Raw genomic sequence first — 18,945 nt, forward strand, 5'->3', positions numbered from 1 at the left:
TTTAATAATATATATTTAGAAATGACAGATTATTCTAGTATATGCTCAGATATAAATTCTGTTTGAATGTGCACAGATGACTACAGAATTTTATAATAATAATAATAATAACATTTTTTTTTCTACAGCAGGTTGTATGTAAAACAACGTTTAACTGGAAAGCTTACATTTTACAGCAGGTTTTTAAAGTCACTGGCATGTCTTGCATTTCTACGTCAAGCTGAAAATGAAGTAATAATCAGTATTTTCTTCTCAAATTCTTCAGAATAATAATTGCTTTATAATAACTAGTATTATTTTAACAAATAATTTTGTTGGTCTGGTTACAAGTGGTCTCGGACCGGATCTGGCCCGCTCGCCACCAGTTAATCACACTGGGTTAGGTATTTAATTAATTAGCGTCTGTTAAGCGACTCAACCAGTCGAACAGACCGTGCCGTGGTATACAGAGCATCGAATCGTATGTAACTCGACTAATCGAAAAATTCTTCATCGCTTGTTTCTTTATTCGATCAATCGATTAACACCAGTAAGTCTGCGTCGTTATTTCTTAAACCCGAACTGGAGATTTTAAGACAGAAACACGTATGACTCAAACATTTTCGGACATGGTAAAGCCCCTTATCAGTGGTTACTATTCAGGGGTTTCTGTATCCTTGGATCCGTGGGCTATTATCAGTATTTTAGACGGGAATCGCAAAACACTTCTTGTGCAATAATCTCGTGTTAAGAGATACAACTTTGTTGGTGTCTCGCTTGTGTTTACTAGCATTTTTGAAGGTTACTTAAAAGTAGACATTAATGTGTTTTCTGTGACATTACAACATCTCAGTGTGGCAACACTGGGCGTAACCTTTGATTGGCTGTTGACACGTCGTACGAATTTCTGGGGTAGGAATGATGAATCGAAGCTTTATGTCAGGTAATCACAGTGCCCTAATGGAATACGTCCCGTAAGTGCCGGTGTGTTCGAGAAGGTACTGCCATTTTGAGTCCAGAGTAACAGGAAATGTCAACAGTGAACAGAACTTAAGTGACTGTATTCTTATGTAAGTTTACAGCTTATTTTCACCACATATGTGGTTGTAATTAATCAATTAATTTCTCTGTTAACACCGTTCAAACCTTGTGGGGGAAAAATATTTATTCGTTTTTTCGAAAAAGTGTGGTTATTAATTTAATATGATTCTCAATGCTAATAGCTGTTATTTCTACAAATTACGTCAACTGTTTTTATCTTTTGAATTGTTATGGGCTGTGTTTTCCTTGCGGTACGGACTGAATTTTTTAATATTATTCTGTCTTTGGCTTCAAAGGATCGATACTTCGGTAGACTGTTTATAAAATAGTCACTCTGAAGCAGTGTTGTTTGCATTTATACTGTGTGACGACTCAAATAGTAAAATTAATTAAGTTCTTCTATTCTGCCGATCGTTGGCAACGTATAATAACGGTCAGATAATTTTTAATAGTTTGAATAATTTTAATAATGGGTTTGAAATATGGTGGTTAAAATGTTTGGGTGTTAGTACTGATAGGCACCCTATAGGTGAAGTACAATGGTCTTATTGCACATCTTGGAGCCATTATGGCAATCATCGCTTCATGCTTAGAGAATCCTTGATGCCAGGAAAGGAATTTGCGGATTGCACTGGATAAGGCAGTGAAAGTGTTTAGTTTTAACAAAGTTCATCGTTTGAACTAATGTTTTCTTAATGGCCTTTATAGAGAAATTGGAAGCTCACACTAACAACTGTTGTTTGTATTCTCAAGTGTGTCGTGTGACTCAGTTCTTGGTGAAATACGAGCATTTCTTACGACCAGAGATAAAACATTTCAAAGAAGCAGTGTTTTAGTGATTTATACGGCTTTCAATGGTGACATTGTCTGATATATATATAGAGACGTTTTGTGACGTCAACAGAAAATATGTCTTAGTTATAAGACGCTGTCACGAAAATCGTGATATGTAGCATTGTTTCAGAAAAAAAATCATTAAGATTAATATGTGTAAAAGGTTTCCCCACACAATGGTGCTATTAATATGGAAACCCAGTTTATACGTTTTAATAAAGGACCAAATTAGTTAAATAAACAATGGATAGGCATAAGTTTGAATAAGGAAACCATATTATTGTACTCCGTGAAGACAGAACACAAAGAATTCATTTTAATAGTATGTAAGTAGAGTAGAAGTATCATAAAAAAGAATCTTTAAACTTGAATCTATTGTTTGGAGTGGTCACAGATGTAGAACTGCGAAGCGTTGTATCATAATGTAACTACTAGCGCTGTCTTTGACCGTGTTTGCTCTCTACGAGGTGCGATCGGAAAGTTTCAAGACTGCGCGTATAAAAACCCGTACACTTATCTCAGGTATTAAATTCATCCATCACCCTCGAAGTAGTTCCCCTGGGAGTGAACAAAACGATCCCAGCGCCGCTGCCAAGCCTGGAAGCATCCCTGGAAATCTTTCTTTGTCAGCCTGTCAAGCACCATCTGCGATTCTGACTGAATCTCTTCTATCGTCTCAAATCTCCTTCCCTTTAGCTGAATTTTCGTCTTTGGGAAGAGGAAGAAGTCACACGGCGAATAAGGAGGGTGCGGGATGACGGCCATGGTGTTTGAGGCCAAAAACTGCCGAACTTTGAGGGCGGTGTGCGCTGGCGCGTTGTCATGATGCGTCGCATGTGGAGTTCTTCCTTTAGAATCAGCTGACAGGTCCCATAGCCTATCCCAACAATGTCGCACAAGTCGTTGATGGTACGACGTCGATCTTCGTGAATGGCCTGCCGAATCTTCGTAACATTTTCGGGCGTTGTGCTCGAAGATGGTCGTCCAGAACGCTCGTCATCATCGACAGAGGTTCGGCGATTTTTAAAACGTGAATGCCACACAAAAGTTTGTGCACGACCCATTGCGGACTCCCCAAATGCTTGCTTTAGCATTTCATAGGTTTCCGTAGCCGTTTTGGCGAGTCTTTGGCAAAATTTGATTTGTTCATGAAAATCCGCCTTTCCGAAATCGCAGGAGGGTCGGTGTAATGCACTACCAAAACGCCCGTAACTAAGAAACAAATGCTAATTCGATGATGCCGGCTGGCACACTGATTCACTATGAATGTAGGCCGCACCCCCTATCGGCAGAAGCTCGTACTACATCCGGTTCGCCCTCTATTGACACAGTCTTGAGACTTTCCGATCGCACCTCGTACAGTAGTACCAACTGGTTTCAGAACCGTGAGGTTCCATATAGCCCGCAGGGTTCCATAAAACCTCCTTTCCCTCTGCATATTTGAATGACCTACATTTTTGCATGCAATGGATAGGCGTGGCCCTTTGTTTAAGTTGAAGATTCGGTCGAAGCGATGGGTAAGAGATTAGTATTGAGGTTAGGATGTTTTCAAAAGGCTGTGTTCGGATTATTTGCAACATTGTTGTTTTTTAACAGTCCGAACCTGACCTTTATGAAGATATAATTAGCAGAATTTTAAGTACAGTTTTAAAGACGCTTGTAACAAGTGAATTAGGGATCGATTTTGTGTCTCTGTAAAAAGAGTAATGCTAGCAGTTAGATTCGGCCGTGTGAAGTCAAGGTCAACCGATGCGAGCAGGAGCGAGGGGCACGGGGGCGGACACCCATTGCACCGTGTAACAATGACGTTAGATATGCACACGCCTGTCGCCGGTTTGTTACAAATTGTTTTATTTTTATTGTTAATGAAACAGTTACTCGACGCTGTGAACTTCCTTTGGCGATAAATAATGCCGAAATATATTGAAATTTACTCAAAATTTGTTAAGATGTAGATAAAAATTTCTGATTGATTTTGACGAAAGGTGTTTAAATGCAGCTGGAAATAGTTTTCAGACGAATTTGACATTGAATTTGTCTTTCACACGCCGAGTGGGGGAGCAAGGGGGGAGAACAAGGAAATCACTGTCCTACCGAGAGGAGTTATTGCTCAAATCGCTAGGGATTCCCCCACATAGACGTGTAGATTCTCAGAAGGCATTAAGGAACACCATTCTAAAAACAATGATTTACCAACAGGCTACGGATTTCTATACGAAATGTGTGCATCACCTGTTAACACACGTCTCTGGTTTTTCATTCATCGCCCGTTTACCGGGTGATTCACAGACGGTGTGCTTTCAGAACAGAGGTTTTGCAACTACCCCATGCCTTCTACAGGTCTCATTCATCTCATCCCAGACTTCATAACCCTAGTTCAAGTTACAAATTATGAATAAAGACATTGTGTGATTTTTTTATGTGCGAATATACAGGATGTTCGCGTGACAAACTTCACGGTGTTATATGAGTCATTTAGAGTACAAATGCTGTACGCTGTTGTCATATCTTATTATCAACTGTTACAGCATTATTATAGCCACGGTGGTCTAGCGGTTAGAACGCTGACCTTGTAATCCTGGGGGTCTCGGGTTCGATTCCCGGCGGTGCCCGAATTTATAACTTGTGTTGGGCAAGGCCGTGGTCTAGGCAACACGGAGTTTTCCTCCGGGGGCTTCCCCGGTTTCTCCGTGGCATCCCAACAATTACTCCATTCACACACAGAAGAACGCAATGGCAAACCACTTCTGGATCATCTGCCAAGAACGTTTATGAACAGGTCCCAGTCCGAGAAAAGGATGGAAGGATCCTGTTCATATGGACCTGTCGTCAGACAGAACGCTAAATAATAATAAGATGAGGTGGTCTAGCGGTTAGAACGCTGGCCTTGTAATCCTGGGGTCTCGGGTTCGATTCCCGGCGGTGCCCGAATTTATAACTTGTGTTGGGCAAGGCCGTGGTCTAGGAAACACGGAGTTTTCCTCCGGGGGCTTCCCCGGTTTCTCCGTGGCATCCCAACAATTACTGCATTCACACACAGAAGAAGGCAATGGCAAACCACTTCTGGATCATCTGCCAAGAACGTATATGAACGGGTCCCAGTCCGAGAAAAGGATGGAAGGATCCTGTTCATATGGACCTGTCGTCAGACAGAACACTAAATAAATAAAAAAAAAACAGCATTATTATCGTGACAGTGTTTCAAGATACTGTACAGTATTATTTTCAACCAGCTTCACGATTACCCCCACTCCGGTAAATACCCCTCCCTCTGCCCTTACTACTACGTCCTTCCACTATGTATGAGAAGAAATAAAAACGTTCCGTCATACATTTTACACGTTGCTGGTTATGGTTGGTATGTATTTTCTTCAGGCACAGTGTGTAACTTCTGGAACAATTCACCGACCCCTGAACTTCTGATCGTTCCTAGTTTTTATGATTATGATTTATTTACTGCAAATTGGGTTTGCACCCGGTGGGAGTGGTCCTTACACTACACAATTACAACAAAATACATATAATACACTCCATAGAACACCCTACACACATAACTAGACATCCACTCCTACAAAAACATTCCACCTTACACACAATACAAAAACACACATCCATTAATTAATCACAGTACTTAGATTATAAAATAAAGTCAGACCTCCGTACATGAAACTTTTATCCCAAAGAACTACAGCCCCAGTCTCTGAATTCAATGTGTGTGTTGCGTGTTGCAGACGCTGCCGGCGTGCCCAAACTTACTTCGCGGCCTGGAGGCGTTGTACCAACAGCTGACCGCCTCCGTTTCCCGCATCAACTGCCCCAAATTCCCAACAATGCCTGCTGTCCGCGGTCGGAAGGGTTTCTGCGGCTGTTTCCAGGTGAGTGCACGGCACAGGTTGAAGATGTGTTTCGGAGGTCCTTGCTGCCTGCATCTTCACGGCGAGGATGATGGAGGACCGCTAAAACCCATAAGTTCACCTTGTTCACGAAATAACATGTTTTAAATTCGTCCTTCAGACTGTTAGCTCGATATGCAGTTCGACTTATCGATTTAAAGAGCAGGAATACGAATATCATTCATACGTTTACATTAACAGGATTAACATTCTCGCAAAATGTACCTATTCCATAATAAAATACAATATCTTAATGCGTCCTTTTCAACGTGCATTTAAAGATATTAAATCCGCCTTGTTTGATAGTTTCCGCTATGGTCACAAGATCGCAGCACCTTAATGTCCACCTCACGACTTTGCTCATCCGCCATTTTGTTACCACCGCTCGTAGGACATTCAAAGTTACTAATTTGAGGTCATGCAAAATAGCACAACCTTCACATCAAATTTCGTTTAAATTCGTCCAGTGGTTCTCGAGTTGAATCGATTGGACAGACGGACAGATATGAGCAGCCCACAACGCGTTCTTGCTATGCCGCTATGCACTCCAAGCAAAGAATGCATTTTGTTAGTTAGTGGGACCGTGAGCTTTGTTTACTAAAGTTATGTACGTGAGAAAACTGGCGAATTTTTTTTTAGGGTTGGGAGGGTCTGTTAAGGCCGAGGTGTCGAACGCCTCTTCCGTCAAGCCTGTCCGACACACGGTTGCGCTGTCTTAGAAACTAAACAACTTGATGTTGGTGAAGTCGTAGGTGGACCACAGTTGAATCGCCGTGCGCCCTACTTCAGATCGGACTCTTGTGTGCTGTTCTATCCACTAGCCTACAACCTTTACTTTCATGTCAACAGAAAACTTATATTCCTTGCTATAACCGTTAAGTATGACGACGAAAATTTCTCCTTCCATGCCCTACTCCATTGCAGGTTTGTTTTCTTACATCGCCACTTCTATAAGTGACTTTCTCTGCCTCTTAGTTGTTAGTTTTAATTTCATTTCGGTTTCATTATGAACGCGTGTTTTCCGTGTCTGTTAATATACGTCGTGAGTGGGTCATCTGCCAGTCGAATTGTATGTTTACAACGTCACAAGAGCTTCTTGCCGGCGACAACCGCGCTGCAAGTGTCAAAAATGATTACTACAACAATACGGATAGGGCAGTTGCGCTGGACAGTCGGTGATAAATGGACACTTGATGCGTGATGTCTTATTTCTGTGTTGTAAACAAAGCGTGGTTCACAGAGACAGCAAAATGTTGGACAGTGGAGGCTAATTGTTATTACCTTCAAATTACGGTTGTTATGAAAATATTTCACACAGTGAGTCTTTCTCTATAGTCGTCTGAATGCTAATTAAAATGTTGCGTCGACGTTGAAAAATGTCAGTTGTGGTACGCATGCCTACATACATTTCCCTACAGTTCGATAAAAATCTGAGTAAGTGATAGTTTTCTTTGTTTCTGTAAGGTACCAGCAAGGTTACTACAGTTTAGCCAAGGTGGTCCAGGGCGGCGCCTTCGCACTCGTCTTTTTTTTTTAAATAGTGATGTCAGATGTAGGCGACACTACCCAAGGGAGAGGGGTCGTTGTGAGCCCCACTTAAAATACAACGCAGACACATTCAGAAAAAAAATATTCATTCATAGAAAAATTGCAGTGTAAAAGTCAGCATACGGAACTATTTTCACTGCTGTTAAAATTCCCTAATGTATGTAGTTAGTTTCTCTGTGGGTTGGCATCTCTTCATTCCTCATGTAAAAAACTGAAGCAAAGACAAATTATAGACGATAACGGTTGTACTTGTTATACACGGTAATTCCTTTCAACGTGGGCCATACCAACAGTTTTATTTTGAAGACTACGCCTCCGGATATCAGGGTACCGGTATAACATTTGCATGATCCTGCCATCTCATGGAGGATTATGAGATTACATAGTGTCCACTGCTAGCACGTGCAAATACGCATGCGTCATAATGGCCTTTATCTAGTACTGATTAACATAAAAATTGCGGTCTTTCGTATTTATAAGGATGTATTATTACTGGAGCGATCAAATTTTGGGTCCTTTTTGGTGACCAGTGTTTCTAAAAATAATTCTGGTGACAGAAATCTATTGCCTTCTGACGTTACTTAATACATCTTTGTGAAATTAAATTTTTACTTGATATAACCACAATATTCCAAGGGAATCTAATCCTTTGGCATCATGCAGAACACAATACAAACGGAAATGCTAGTAAGTGATATTAAAAAAAATAGTTATGCTTTTATTTCTGAAACTGATTTACATATTTAAGAAGTGCGCGGTTGCCATTCGCAGGCAAAAGGAAACTGGTAGAATCGTTCCAAATGTAATGTATAGTAAAGTTACCAACAGTCTTGGTGTCCCTGGTTTTCCAGAATGATGAACCGCCAGAGATCACATACTGCGTGGTGGACCAGACTGGGACCCTGTCCCTGCAGGCCCTCACCCCTACGCAGCCAATGCCGGCAGAGGAGGAACTTAATGCCAAGTTCGCCGAGCTCGTGGTAAGTAGCCTACTACTGGTTTTGTGTTGGTTATTAACTATCCGTTTATCGGCAGCAGAAATTAATGGAAAAAGATACGAATGGTTCGAATCTGTTTTGCATAAATTATAGTGTGTTTCAAAGCAGTAACATCCTCATTCAAACATACGTTTTCGGTCCTGCAGTTTGTAGGCATTCTGTTGTTGGCAACAGTGAAGATTGCATGGTTTGAGGTTTTTACGGTGGTAGTGCGAAGATGGCTGTCTTCTGGGTTGTAGTGCCACATAGTTTGGTACAGGTTCACCAACGTTGCAGATGTTCTTGCTGTCTGCATCATAAGGGCGATGAGTGGAGATGTTTTACTGCACAAAGAAATATGGGAGATTATATGGCTTAAGGTGACACAGCTGGGTTAAATGATGCGTCTGCGTTACTGGGAAATATATTTCTGGAATGAAATTATACTCACGCCGTTAGGTTGGTCATGTTTCAGCTCCAGTTAAAGATGGCGCGTTCTGAGAGAGTGGTTTACAAGCTGTGTGTGCAAAAGTATGTTTTCTGGCATTTGTTGTACGGTTTTGGCATTGGCAGCCTAAAATCTGTCATAAGTTGATTTAAACTGATATCCAAGGAAGACTGTGGGGGTGATTCGTAATTAATACTAATTGCTTTGATCAGTGTTTTTTTTTGCGGTTATGGAGAACAACTGCAGCCGACTTCAGGTTAAGTGACATAGCAGGTCTGTGTGTGAACTCTGTACATAGCTAGCATACTGCATGGTCTTTACGTTGTCATTAGATATGTTTACTTGCTAATGGTCGATTTAGTATCTTCAGACCTCATTGTAAAGGAAATTAACTTACATATTTTATAACTTTATTATTTGAATATGTTTATACTTTATTAATATATATGTTGCTCTGTTTTCTGTGTAGCTCACCTGTCCAGTTTCTGCTAGATTATTTTTTCTTCGTATCATGTTAAATGAACACTAAGTTAAAGATATGTATCAAGTGAAACTTACAGACAGCATGTTTTATGACCTGTATAATTTTTTACAGTGAGCTTTTCGTATTTCAGACAAACATGAGAGTTGTTTATTTGAGTATTGTCTAAAGTGCACACACACTCCAGCTTTTGTATTTCATAAAATTCAATTAAGGGATGTGTTGTGAAGTTAATCATGCTGATGGAGTTGAAATATGCTTAGGAATGTTTAATTCAGCATGGTTGCTGTGTCATACTCTAGTTTACTTGTCTACCCATTCATCAGCAGGTTAATTAAAAACTGTCCCAGTTTCTTACATTGGTTCATTCCAAAGATATGTAATACTGTAGGAGTTTAGGTTTTGTTCACATTGCAGTGCAACAAGAGCAGAAAGGAAATGATGAATGGGATTCCTCCACACCGCTGAATACACCAACAAAAAATTATCAAATATGTGTAACTACAGCTTTTGCGATTGAGTAGGGTTAAATGTTGAAACATGTCCAACACTGACAAACATTGTAGTTGCCATTCTCAGGGTGAATCTGTGGTGGTTGGGCATGTTTGAAAGGTTCATATGGCGCAGACAGTAGGTGGTAAGGAGTAATGATGGTGCTGATTGGTGGACTCTGCCTGGGTGTTTTTGGGTATTATTTCTCTGCCGAATGTACTGTGACTGCTACAGTGTTGCATGAATTCCTAATGCTTGTTTTGGAAGAATTTCTGCAATGAAGTAACAGACTTCTTAAGAAATAGATTGGCAGGGGCGGAACTATCACTTGGCCACCTCATGTGCCTGACCTCACTTCTCTTGATTTCTTTCTTGTGAGTATATTAAGGATGCTGTGTATGTACCACCATTGGGTGCCACTTTACTAGAACTTGCCAGGGTAAGAGGTGTAGTGCCTACATTTACCGTCAACTTGCTTAACAACGTGTGGACTTCAATTGAATACAGTTATGTTATATGCCAAGTCACTCATAGTACCCCATTGAACATCTGTAAAATGTAGGTCACAAAAACTTGATAATATTACCTACTCGGATGTGTTTAGATTTCATTTCTGTGCCTTTTAGATAATGAGTGATGTGACTGTAAAATGGTATACATTTTATGTGTACGTCCTGTATATTCATATCATTATAATCTCAGAAGAGGAGTATGAATGCTTTGTTTTTCTTTTGATGTGGTAATTAGAACTTTACCCCGAATATCACTCTTAATTTTGTGCAAGAAATTTATCCATGCAACTGAGTTTCTCCAGGAAAACCATATTAAATTCAAGGAAAGACAAAGAAGGCTGTCTTTGGGCTGATGTACCATGAAGCATAATGGAAGTAAAAGATCCACACATTCAATAACCATGAGCTAGTTGGTGGGCAACAGTCCATATTTCCATTGTGACTGACTTTGTTTTTAAGGGAGAGCCTGTGGCACCAATTGAACAGGAAAACATTTCAGAATCACTGATGGCATTCACCTCTGTTGATGGAGGCAGCAGGGATCTCTGAAACACTGGTAAACTTGTACTAGACTGCACAGTGCTGCAGCTAAGAAGACAGCTGTCTTTTTTTATCGCTGCCGCAAGAACCCCAAAACCCCTGCTGTTTTTAAATTTGCAGTTTAAGAAAATGTATGTAGGATTTGAGGCTTTCATGGCGGTTAGTCTGAAAATGGCTGTCTTCTGGGTTCTTGCATCGTGTAGTCTGGTAGAAGTTTACCGACGTTTAAGAGGTCCTTAATCACCCTGATGATGGAGACAGTAAGGACCTCTACCAGACTACATGGTGCTACAGCCCAGAAGACTGTCTTCTTAAGAAAATGTGTTCTTGAGGTCTGATTCAATGTATCTTGGTGTGTTTACAGGAGGAGTTGGATCTGACTGCTCCGAACAAGGCTGCTATGCTGAGTTTACCATCTGAAAAAAAGTGGCAGATTTACTGCAGTAGGAAAAAGGTAAGTAGTTCAGGAATGTGTGAAACAAAATCTGATTTTTGAAGGAAGGACATTCTTGTGTGGTATTTTTATGGATTGAACTGCAGCAGTCTGTACAAGGATTGTAATTTTAAAAATGCATCACATCTTAAATATGGTCAAGCAGTTTGTTACATGTGACCACAGTCAGTAGCATTAAAATCGGTTTTACAAAATATTCTGTTTTTATGAAAAAGTATGGCTCCGAAGCTTCCAAATAGTTATTCAAAATTATCCGTTATGTTGCGTAGAATATCAGAACAAGTATGGAAGATTCACTGATAGAATTCCACTGTAAGGATGTTTGAGGTCATGTCCCTGATTAATGAAGTTTTGATTGAGCTTCCTAGAGGTTGGGCTGTAAGCAGATGTTTAATGTTGTTTTCATTTCTAAAACCTCAGGTACCAGATTAGTCTGTTTCTTAATAACCTTACCAGTTTCTTGACACATAATTTTCATTCTTTGTTCCTGTTTACAAGTTCATGTTCAGAGACTGACAGTCCTGAGAGCTTCAAAATATATTTTTTTGTCTGCCATGGATGCAGGAATTTTTGTACAACTTAAGAGGACTTCTCAGGTATCTGGGATAGAAAGATGTACGTAGGGTCTTAGGATCATCATAATTAATTCTTGGGCAGTAGAACCTGAAAGACCAACACTTGATAACTATGCTTTCAGCTGCACAGAATTCTGACGTAGCGCCACACATCATACGAGGTGCGATCGGAAAGTTTAAAGACTGAGCCTATAAAAACCCGTACACTTATCTCAGGTATTAAATTCATCCATCACCCTCGAAGTAGTTCCCCTGGGAGTGAACACAACGATCCCAGCGCCGCTGCCAAGCCTGGAAGCATCCCTGGAAATCTTTCTTTGTCAGCCTGTCAAGCACCATCTGCGATTCTGCCTGAATCTCTTCTATCGTCTCAAATCTCCTTCCCTTTAGCTGAATTTTCATCTTTGGGAAGAGGAAGAAGTCACACGGAGCTTAGAAAGGAAGTTGGGGTCGGTTCTTGCAAGATCTTTGAGCTCCTGACAAACGAGAAGTCGATTCTGCTTCTGGTCCTCAGACAGGATGCGTCGCATGTGGAGTTCTTCCTTTAGAATCAGCTGACAGGTCCCATAGCCTATCCCAACAATGTCGCACAAGTCGTTGATGGTACGACGTCGATCTTCGTGAATGGCTTGCCGAATCTTCGTAACATTTTCGGGCGTTGTGCTCGAAGATGGTCGTCCAGAACGCTCGTCATCATCGACAGAGGTTCGGCCATTTTTAAAACGTGAATGCCACACAAAAGTTTGTGCACGACCCATTGCGGACTCCCCAAATGCTTGCTTTAGGATTTCATAGGTTTCCGTAGCCGTTTTGGCGAGTCTTCGGCAAAATTTGATGCACACGCCATTCCGAAATCGCAGGAGTGTCGGTGTAATGCACTACCGAAACGCCCGTAACTAAGAAACAAATGCTAATTCGATGATGCCGGCTGGCACACTGATTCACTATGAATGTAGGCAGCACCCCCTAGCGGCAGAAGCTCGTACTACATCCGGTTCGCCCTCTATTGACACAGTCTTGAAACTTTCCGATCGCACCTCGTACATCACAAAATGTCTCCCTAAGGCCCATCTCAGTGTTTTCTCCTGTCACTCCGTCTCTCAGTTATCAACATAGTATCCATCTAGCAGGCCTTTTACTAAAATTTTCTAAGCACTTTCTGTTTCTGCAGTTCAATCTGCATGTACACCCCAATATAACCTCTTAATGCCAGTGTTTTAACAATTCTTTCTGTCCTTTGTATGTCAATGTAATATCCTAAATCATACACTGAATCTTCCGCAGATAAAAGTATTTTCCCAAGTCCTTTGTTTTCAGACAGTTATAATTTATGTTCTTACCTCAGAGTAGAAGACTTTTGCAATGTTATGGAACAAATTTTGAAATGATTATTGTATGTACCCATATAGTCTTTAGTAAATATACACAGTGGTAATAATTTTGTAAATGAGTAAATCAATCTTATTCTTCTGTTATTATCTTATCTACATCTAATATTATTCTTGTATTCTTATGTAATGTCACTTCTACTTGTTAGAGTTTTTTCCAGAAACTTCTGAATCACATTTCAAGTGGTAACTTTGTCTCTTTATGTTTTGACCAGTGTACATGAGAACTATGAAATTATTAAGTGCTTACCACTATGAATACCCGCTTTTTAGTCACAGATTAACCACATTATTCCCTTATATGTAGCCATCCATGAACAAATTGCTGTTTTGGAGCCCTAATAATCATCACAAAAGCTTGAATTATCAGTTTTGACAATCTTTTTCCCTCTTTGAGATGCAGTTAGGGCTCAGCCATGTGGATGCTAATACGGTGTGGGTCTGAATCTTAAAGTAATTGTCTGTGATTGTGTTTAACCCCGATACCATCACACAAGTCCATTTAAATGCTCTTTAGTATGGGACATCGGTCATATCGCAAACTACTTCATCGTTTCAGCATATTGTAATGTTATCTTCTGTAGGATTTGAGGTTTTCACGGCGGTGAGTCTGAAGATTGCTGTCTTCTAGGTTGGTGTGCCATGTAGTCTGGTAGAAGTTCACTTATGTTTCAGAGGCACTTGCTGCCTGTATCATCAGGGTCATTGGTGTCATTAGTCTGATGATGAAGGCAGCAAGCACATCTGAAACATTGATAAACTTGTACCAAACTACATGCTACCTATAAGACAGTCATCTTAAATCAAATTTAATTAAAGAATGGTCTCAATTGAATTATTGTAATATAGTATTTTATCCATCCCATGACTTTCATGTGGCTGTGAAATGTGTATGTTTAAACAAAAGAATGAGACAAGACTGATGATATCAGAGCTAAATGAATTACAACTTATTAGACCATAGAAGAAATGAACATTTGGGGGAGGGGGCACATCAGAAAGTTACTTTCATAAATGTACTGTAGAGCAGTGGTCCCCAACCTTCTTATGCCTACGGGCACATTTGAGAGTTTATGAGATCGTGGCAGGCACCAACCAATTAACAAAGCCAAATTTTCTTTTCTCTGGACAAATAAGATATGTTCACCAAATATTATGCAAAACAACACGACGTTTAATGATATAAGAAACCATGCAATCAAAATACGTAATTTTATAACTACAATTATTATTACTCAAGGGGGAAGTTAATGTGATGTTTGGCACTGCATTTCATCACCACTTTTTAAATTTGGGAGTGTAGGATGATGTTGCTTCTCGCAAACAATCGTCAAGATGGGCCTCAGTAAGTCGAGATCTGTGCTTAGATTTTATAATGTTCATGGTTGAACGGCCTTCATTATTCATTATGACCACTTTCCGTAACAACGCGGGTACCCAAAAAGAAGCCTTGGCGGGCACTGCGTTGGGGACCACTGCTCTAGACTATCGTCTGTGTTTGAACATCGGGCATGTCATGAATGAGGAGGGCAGAGGTTTACATGGTATTCAGTATGTAGCAGTAGCTTACTTCAGACCCCCACAATAGCTGTTTCAAAATGGTGCTAGCATTGTGGGAGAGGTTTTATTAGTGACTTGTTTCTCCTTCCCAAATTCATTGGGAAGTAAAAATTCATCAGGGAGTTGTCACTGTGTAAAGTATGAATGACAAGACGTCCTGGGAAGTTGTCAGTCACTGAAGCCTTGAGTTAGAAACTGATCATTTGAGTGTCGCAGATTCTGCATGGTCAGTCAGGCCATTATCGTCCACGACACAGACCTGGTATGGCACCGCATGAGTACTGTTGGTATAATCTCGCTGACCATTGGTTCAAACTGAATTTTGAGGTCATGGAAGCAATGAGGGCATGACCCTAGCCTGAGGGCACCCATTTCTTTAAGACAGCATCAACAAACTGGTGTACCAGTGAGATATGATTCTCACTATGCAAAGTGATTATGTGGAAAAATGAGACTCTAGTGTCGACCAAAACTGGGTGTGAAGTACGTTGGTTTGATGTTACACCTGTGTATAATAAGTTCATGGAATTTGCTTTCTTACTTTAGAAGAACTCGACATGGATCAAATTAAAAAAACAAAAACAAAACTGGTTACTTCATCATAGAAGGTGAAGAACATTAATTGACTAATTCCATGGAACAGAGTAGTTATCGAGAAGCTGACAGTCATTAAGTCAAATTCTCCACCATTTTGAGTTTACAACAGTCTGCCACTGGCCCCTGTTATGAGTCACATCGTCCCTGTCCACATCCTCACAGTTCCACTTTCCTTACATTCATTTTAATATTATCATCCCACCTGTTCCTTGGCAATCGAATTTGTATGTTCCTTTAAGGATTTAGGATGAATTCTTAGGCACCAAAACAATAAATTAACTCCAAACCCATCAGAGAGGACAACCAATAAAGAGACTGACAAACATTTTCAATCTTGAGACCAAAGGAGATGATATGTGATATGATTGTGCAGCTTTTGTAGTGCATGGATACATCTCTTTCAGTAGTCAGAATTTTTATTTTCATAGAACTGATAATATTTAATATTAAAACCATGAATAATAATTTTCAGGATCAAGATGGTGAAACAGACTTGTCCCACTCGCCTGAGCTCTACATTGAACGAGTGCAGGCCTTGTCAATGGTAAGTCGGCTATAATCTGATAACGGCACGCGAAGTTGATGAAAATTACTGCTGTCTTCTTGCGACACAAATTTATGATGGTGTTTACTCTTAAAAAATGGCATGTCCAATTTATTATTGTGGCTAATTACATACAAACAATGATGTGGCAGAAATTGAGATTTAACAAAGTCAAAAAAGTAAACATTAAACATGACACACTTACGTAATGTCACATTTCAGTCTTGCATTCAACGTATGTCTCATTACTTACAAGCAGCACAGATAGAATATTTTTGTCATGCTGAAATTGTGGGGAAAGGAAGGGAAATTTTTTTAGTAAAATAATTGTACCAACTTAACAGTATGATTTGTGTTCAGTTGTTATGCATAACAATGGGATCAGAACATTAAAAGAACAATTATACAATTATAAAATACAAGTCCACGGTGGTCTAGCGGTTAGAACGCTGGCCTTGTAATCCTGTGGTCTCGGGTTCGATTCCCAGCGGTGCCCGAATTTATAACTTGTGTTGGGCAAGGCCGTGGTCTAGGCAACACGGAGTTTTCCTCCGTGGCATCCCAACAATTACTCCATTCACACACAGAAGAAGGCAATGGCAAACCACTTCTGGATCATCTGCCAAGAACGTATATGAACAGGTCCCAGTCCGAGAAAAGGATGGAAGGATCCTGTTCATATGGACCTGTCGTCAGACAGAACACTCAAATAATAAATAAAATACAAGTAATCAGTGAATTACCTTTGAAAATTGACTAGGTACATAAGTGTATGGGAAAAGAAAATAGTAATTCTGCCATTATGTCTGTTACAACAATAGAAACTAATTTTATGGACCAGCAAGTTTTGTCCAACAAGACATAATATTTATATCCAAGTAGCTAGTGGTTTGAATACCAATCGATGTTCATAGTAATTCTAATATATAATCTCAGAAATTGATAGAATGTTTTAAAAATAATCAAAAAATTCGACAGGTTTAGGGTATATTGTTAAGACACTTTTCAAAGACTGGATTGACACACTTCTCATTGTTAAAAGGTTTCAACAATATTTGTTATGTAAGACTTTATTAACATTTATCAGGTTAGCTCAGTATAGTGACTGGCTACAGACTGGATGAACTGGTCTTGATCCCTGATGGGGGCAGAGGATTTTTCCTCTAGCCTTTGCGTCCAGGGCGGATCTTAGAACCCATAAAAATGTAAGACGTACGAGTCAAGTTTTATTTCCACCCTCGTTCCACACTTTCTTCTGCTCGCCGTCGCTCTTCATTCACACTGTTGTCAGAACTAACACAACTGAGTTGCTTGTATGGACGATGGTGAATTGGGATGCTGAAGAACATCATTAATAGCGGGTAAAGAAAATTATTGTGCATCAGTGAACACGATGATGAGATCTTAGGTACGAAGATGACTCAGGGCGATCTGATGATGGAGGCAGCATCTCTGAAATAATTAGTAAACTTCTGTCAGACTGCTCGGCACAACAACCCGGAAGACAGTCATCTTGAGTGAGCACAATAATTTTTGCAGTGCACAGTAAAACCATCACAAGATGCAATGTGAGTTCAGTCTGACAGCTCAGCTTCCTCTGGCTCTAATGACACACACATAGTGTAGAAGATTGGGGGGATTCCCCAGCTGCAGAAACAATTATAGTGCTCTGACCCATGCTGCAGATTTTATATTAATTTGTCCTAAATTACACCTAGTTCTCTGTTTATTCGTATTAAATTAGTGTTGTTTTATTGCATTTTAATGGCCTTAGTTGGTCAGCCAATCATTTTACACAGATCTATTGTGGATGGAATAGTAAATTGTCACATACTGCAGCGATTATCAGTCATGTTTGGTTTCCTGGAGGCTTCTGGTTTGTTTAACAGTGTAGGAAGTGGCTGTACTCGGGCACCTCAATTAAGCCAGAACCATTGCCTTTCACATTCCATGCAATATCCTCAGTGCAGCTGCGAAACTGAACTGGAGATGGCTCTCGAAATGTTGGCGGAAGAGATGGTTAATTCGCCATTCAGCCACCTGACGCGGCTTGTTACCCGAGAGTATTTCATCAACTTCTGTCGCCGCGAAAGCTTCACTTTATACATTCTGTAATTGTTACTGTGTATGCAAAGGCATAGTAAACAACTAGTAATAATAACAGCGAGGTTGGTAGTAAGGTAAAGGCGAAGTTGTTCTCAGTGCTTTATTAAGCGCTACACCATGCAGATGTATGGGGAAGTGGACATATAACTCCACACAATCTTAACCTTGCCACTGCTTTTGGTAATTGGTCAGCTTCATGCCTTGGCTGGTTCCCTCCTGAGGAAAGAACCTTCATAGAAATTACCATTAATGATGATGGTAATTCACGAAACTAGGTCACAACTTTATAATTTAATTGAAGTAATGTGTGAATGTGATTCTTATTTGTTGTACACATTTCTGCAATATTTGTTGTAGCTGCAGTTCCCAGTGGATTCGGAGGAGGAGGTCCGGTCACGCACGCGGCAGCTTGATGGGCTGAAGACTGCGCTGAGGACCCAGCCGCATAGTTTTGTGCTGCGGTTCATTGAACTGGATGGCTTGCCTGCCCTGCTTGGTTTTCTGTCTGCCATGGATTATGCCACTGCACAAAGCTCCATTCACACATCACTTATTGGATGTGTGAAGGCTCTTATGAACAATTCGGTATGTAAATCTTCAGTTGCGTAGTTTTCATGACACTGACAACAGACGACTTGAAGTGAGGGCATTTTAAACATTTTAAATAGTTAAAATTGTAAGTCTTTCTGTTTTTGGAAGCTGATTGTAATTTCATGTCTGATCGGCACAAAATGGCACACGTTTCAACTTGACTGTCTCGTGAGGCTTGGTGAGTGCAGAGATGAATAATCATACAAAATTTTAATTCTTTTTTTCCTTTTGTCTCGTGCGCTTGGACGCTGATGGTGGGTTCAAATCCCACTCAAGGCATGGATGTTTGTCTGCGTCTTTCTGTATTGTGCTGTCCTGTGTACACGTAGAGGCCTTGCGACGGGCTGATCACTCGTCGAAGGAGTCCTACCAAATGTCTAATAGA

General features: G+C 40.3%; 1 protein-coding gene across 5 annotated transcripts in view; it reads left to right on the top strand.

Annotated features, from left to right (window-relative positions):
• Positions 1-18,945, top strand: part of LOC110834257 (disheveled-associated activator of morphogenesis-like protein) — a 199,053-nt gene that overhangs the window by 136,418 nt on the left and 43,690 nt on the right. For 4 of the 5 annotated variants that reach the window (XM_087350060.1, XM_022073212.2, XM_087350061.1 and 1 more), the window contains 5 exons: positions 5,586-5,729; positions 8,147-8,275; positions 11,110-11,199; positions 15,792-15,863; positions 18,327-18,554. In XM_087350060.1, coding sequence (XP_087206186.1) covers positions 5,685-5,729; positions 8,147-8,275; positions 11,110-11,199; positions 15,792-15,863; positions 18,327-18,554 — 564 coding nt within the window. In that variant the 5' untranslated portion in view covers positions 5,586-5,684. Of the gene's footprint in view, positions 1-5,585; positions 5,730-8,146; positions 8,276-8,735; positions 8,994-11,109; positions 11,200-15,791; positions 15,864-18,326; positions 18,555-18,945 lie in introns of those variants that run through there. The other variant, XM_087350062.1, reaches the window with a different exon arrangement.

Source organism: Zootermopsis nevadensis, unplaced genomic scaffold (genome assembly GCF_977971745.1).
Source record: "Zootermopsis nevadensis isolate Lab colony 2312 unplaced genomic scaffold, Znev_1.0 Znev_ptg000017l, whole genome shotgun sequence".
Lineage (NCBI taxonomy): Eukaryota > Metazoa > Arthropoda > Insecta > Blattodea > Termopsidae > Zootermopsis > Zootermopsis nevadensis.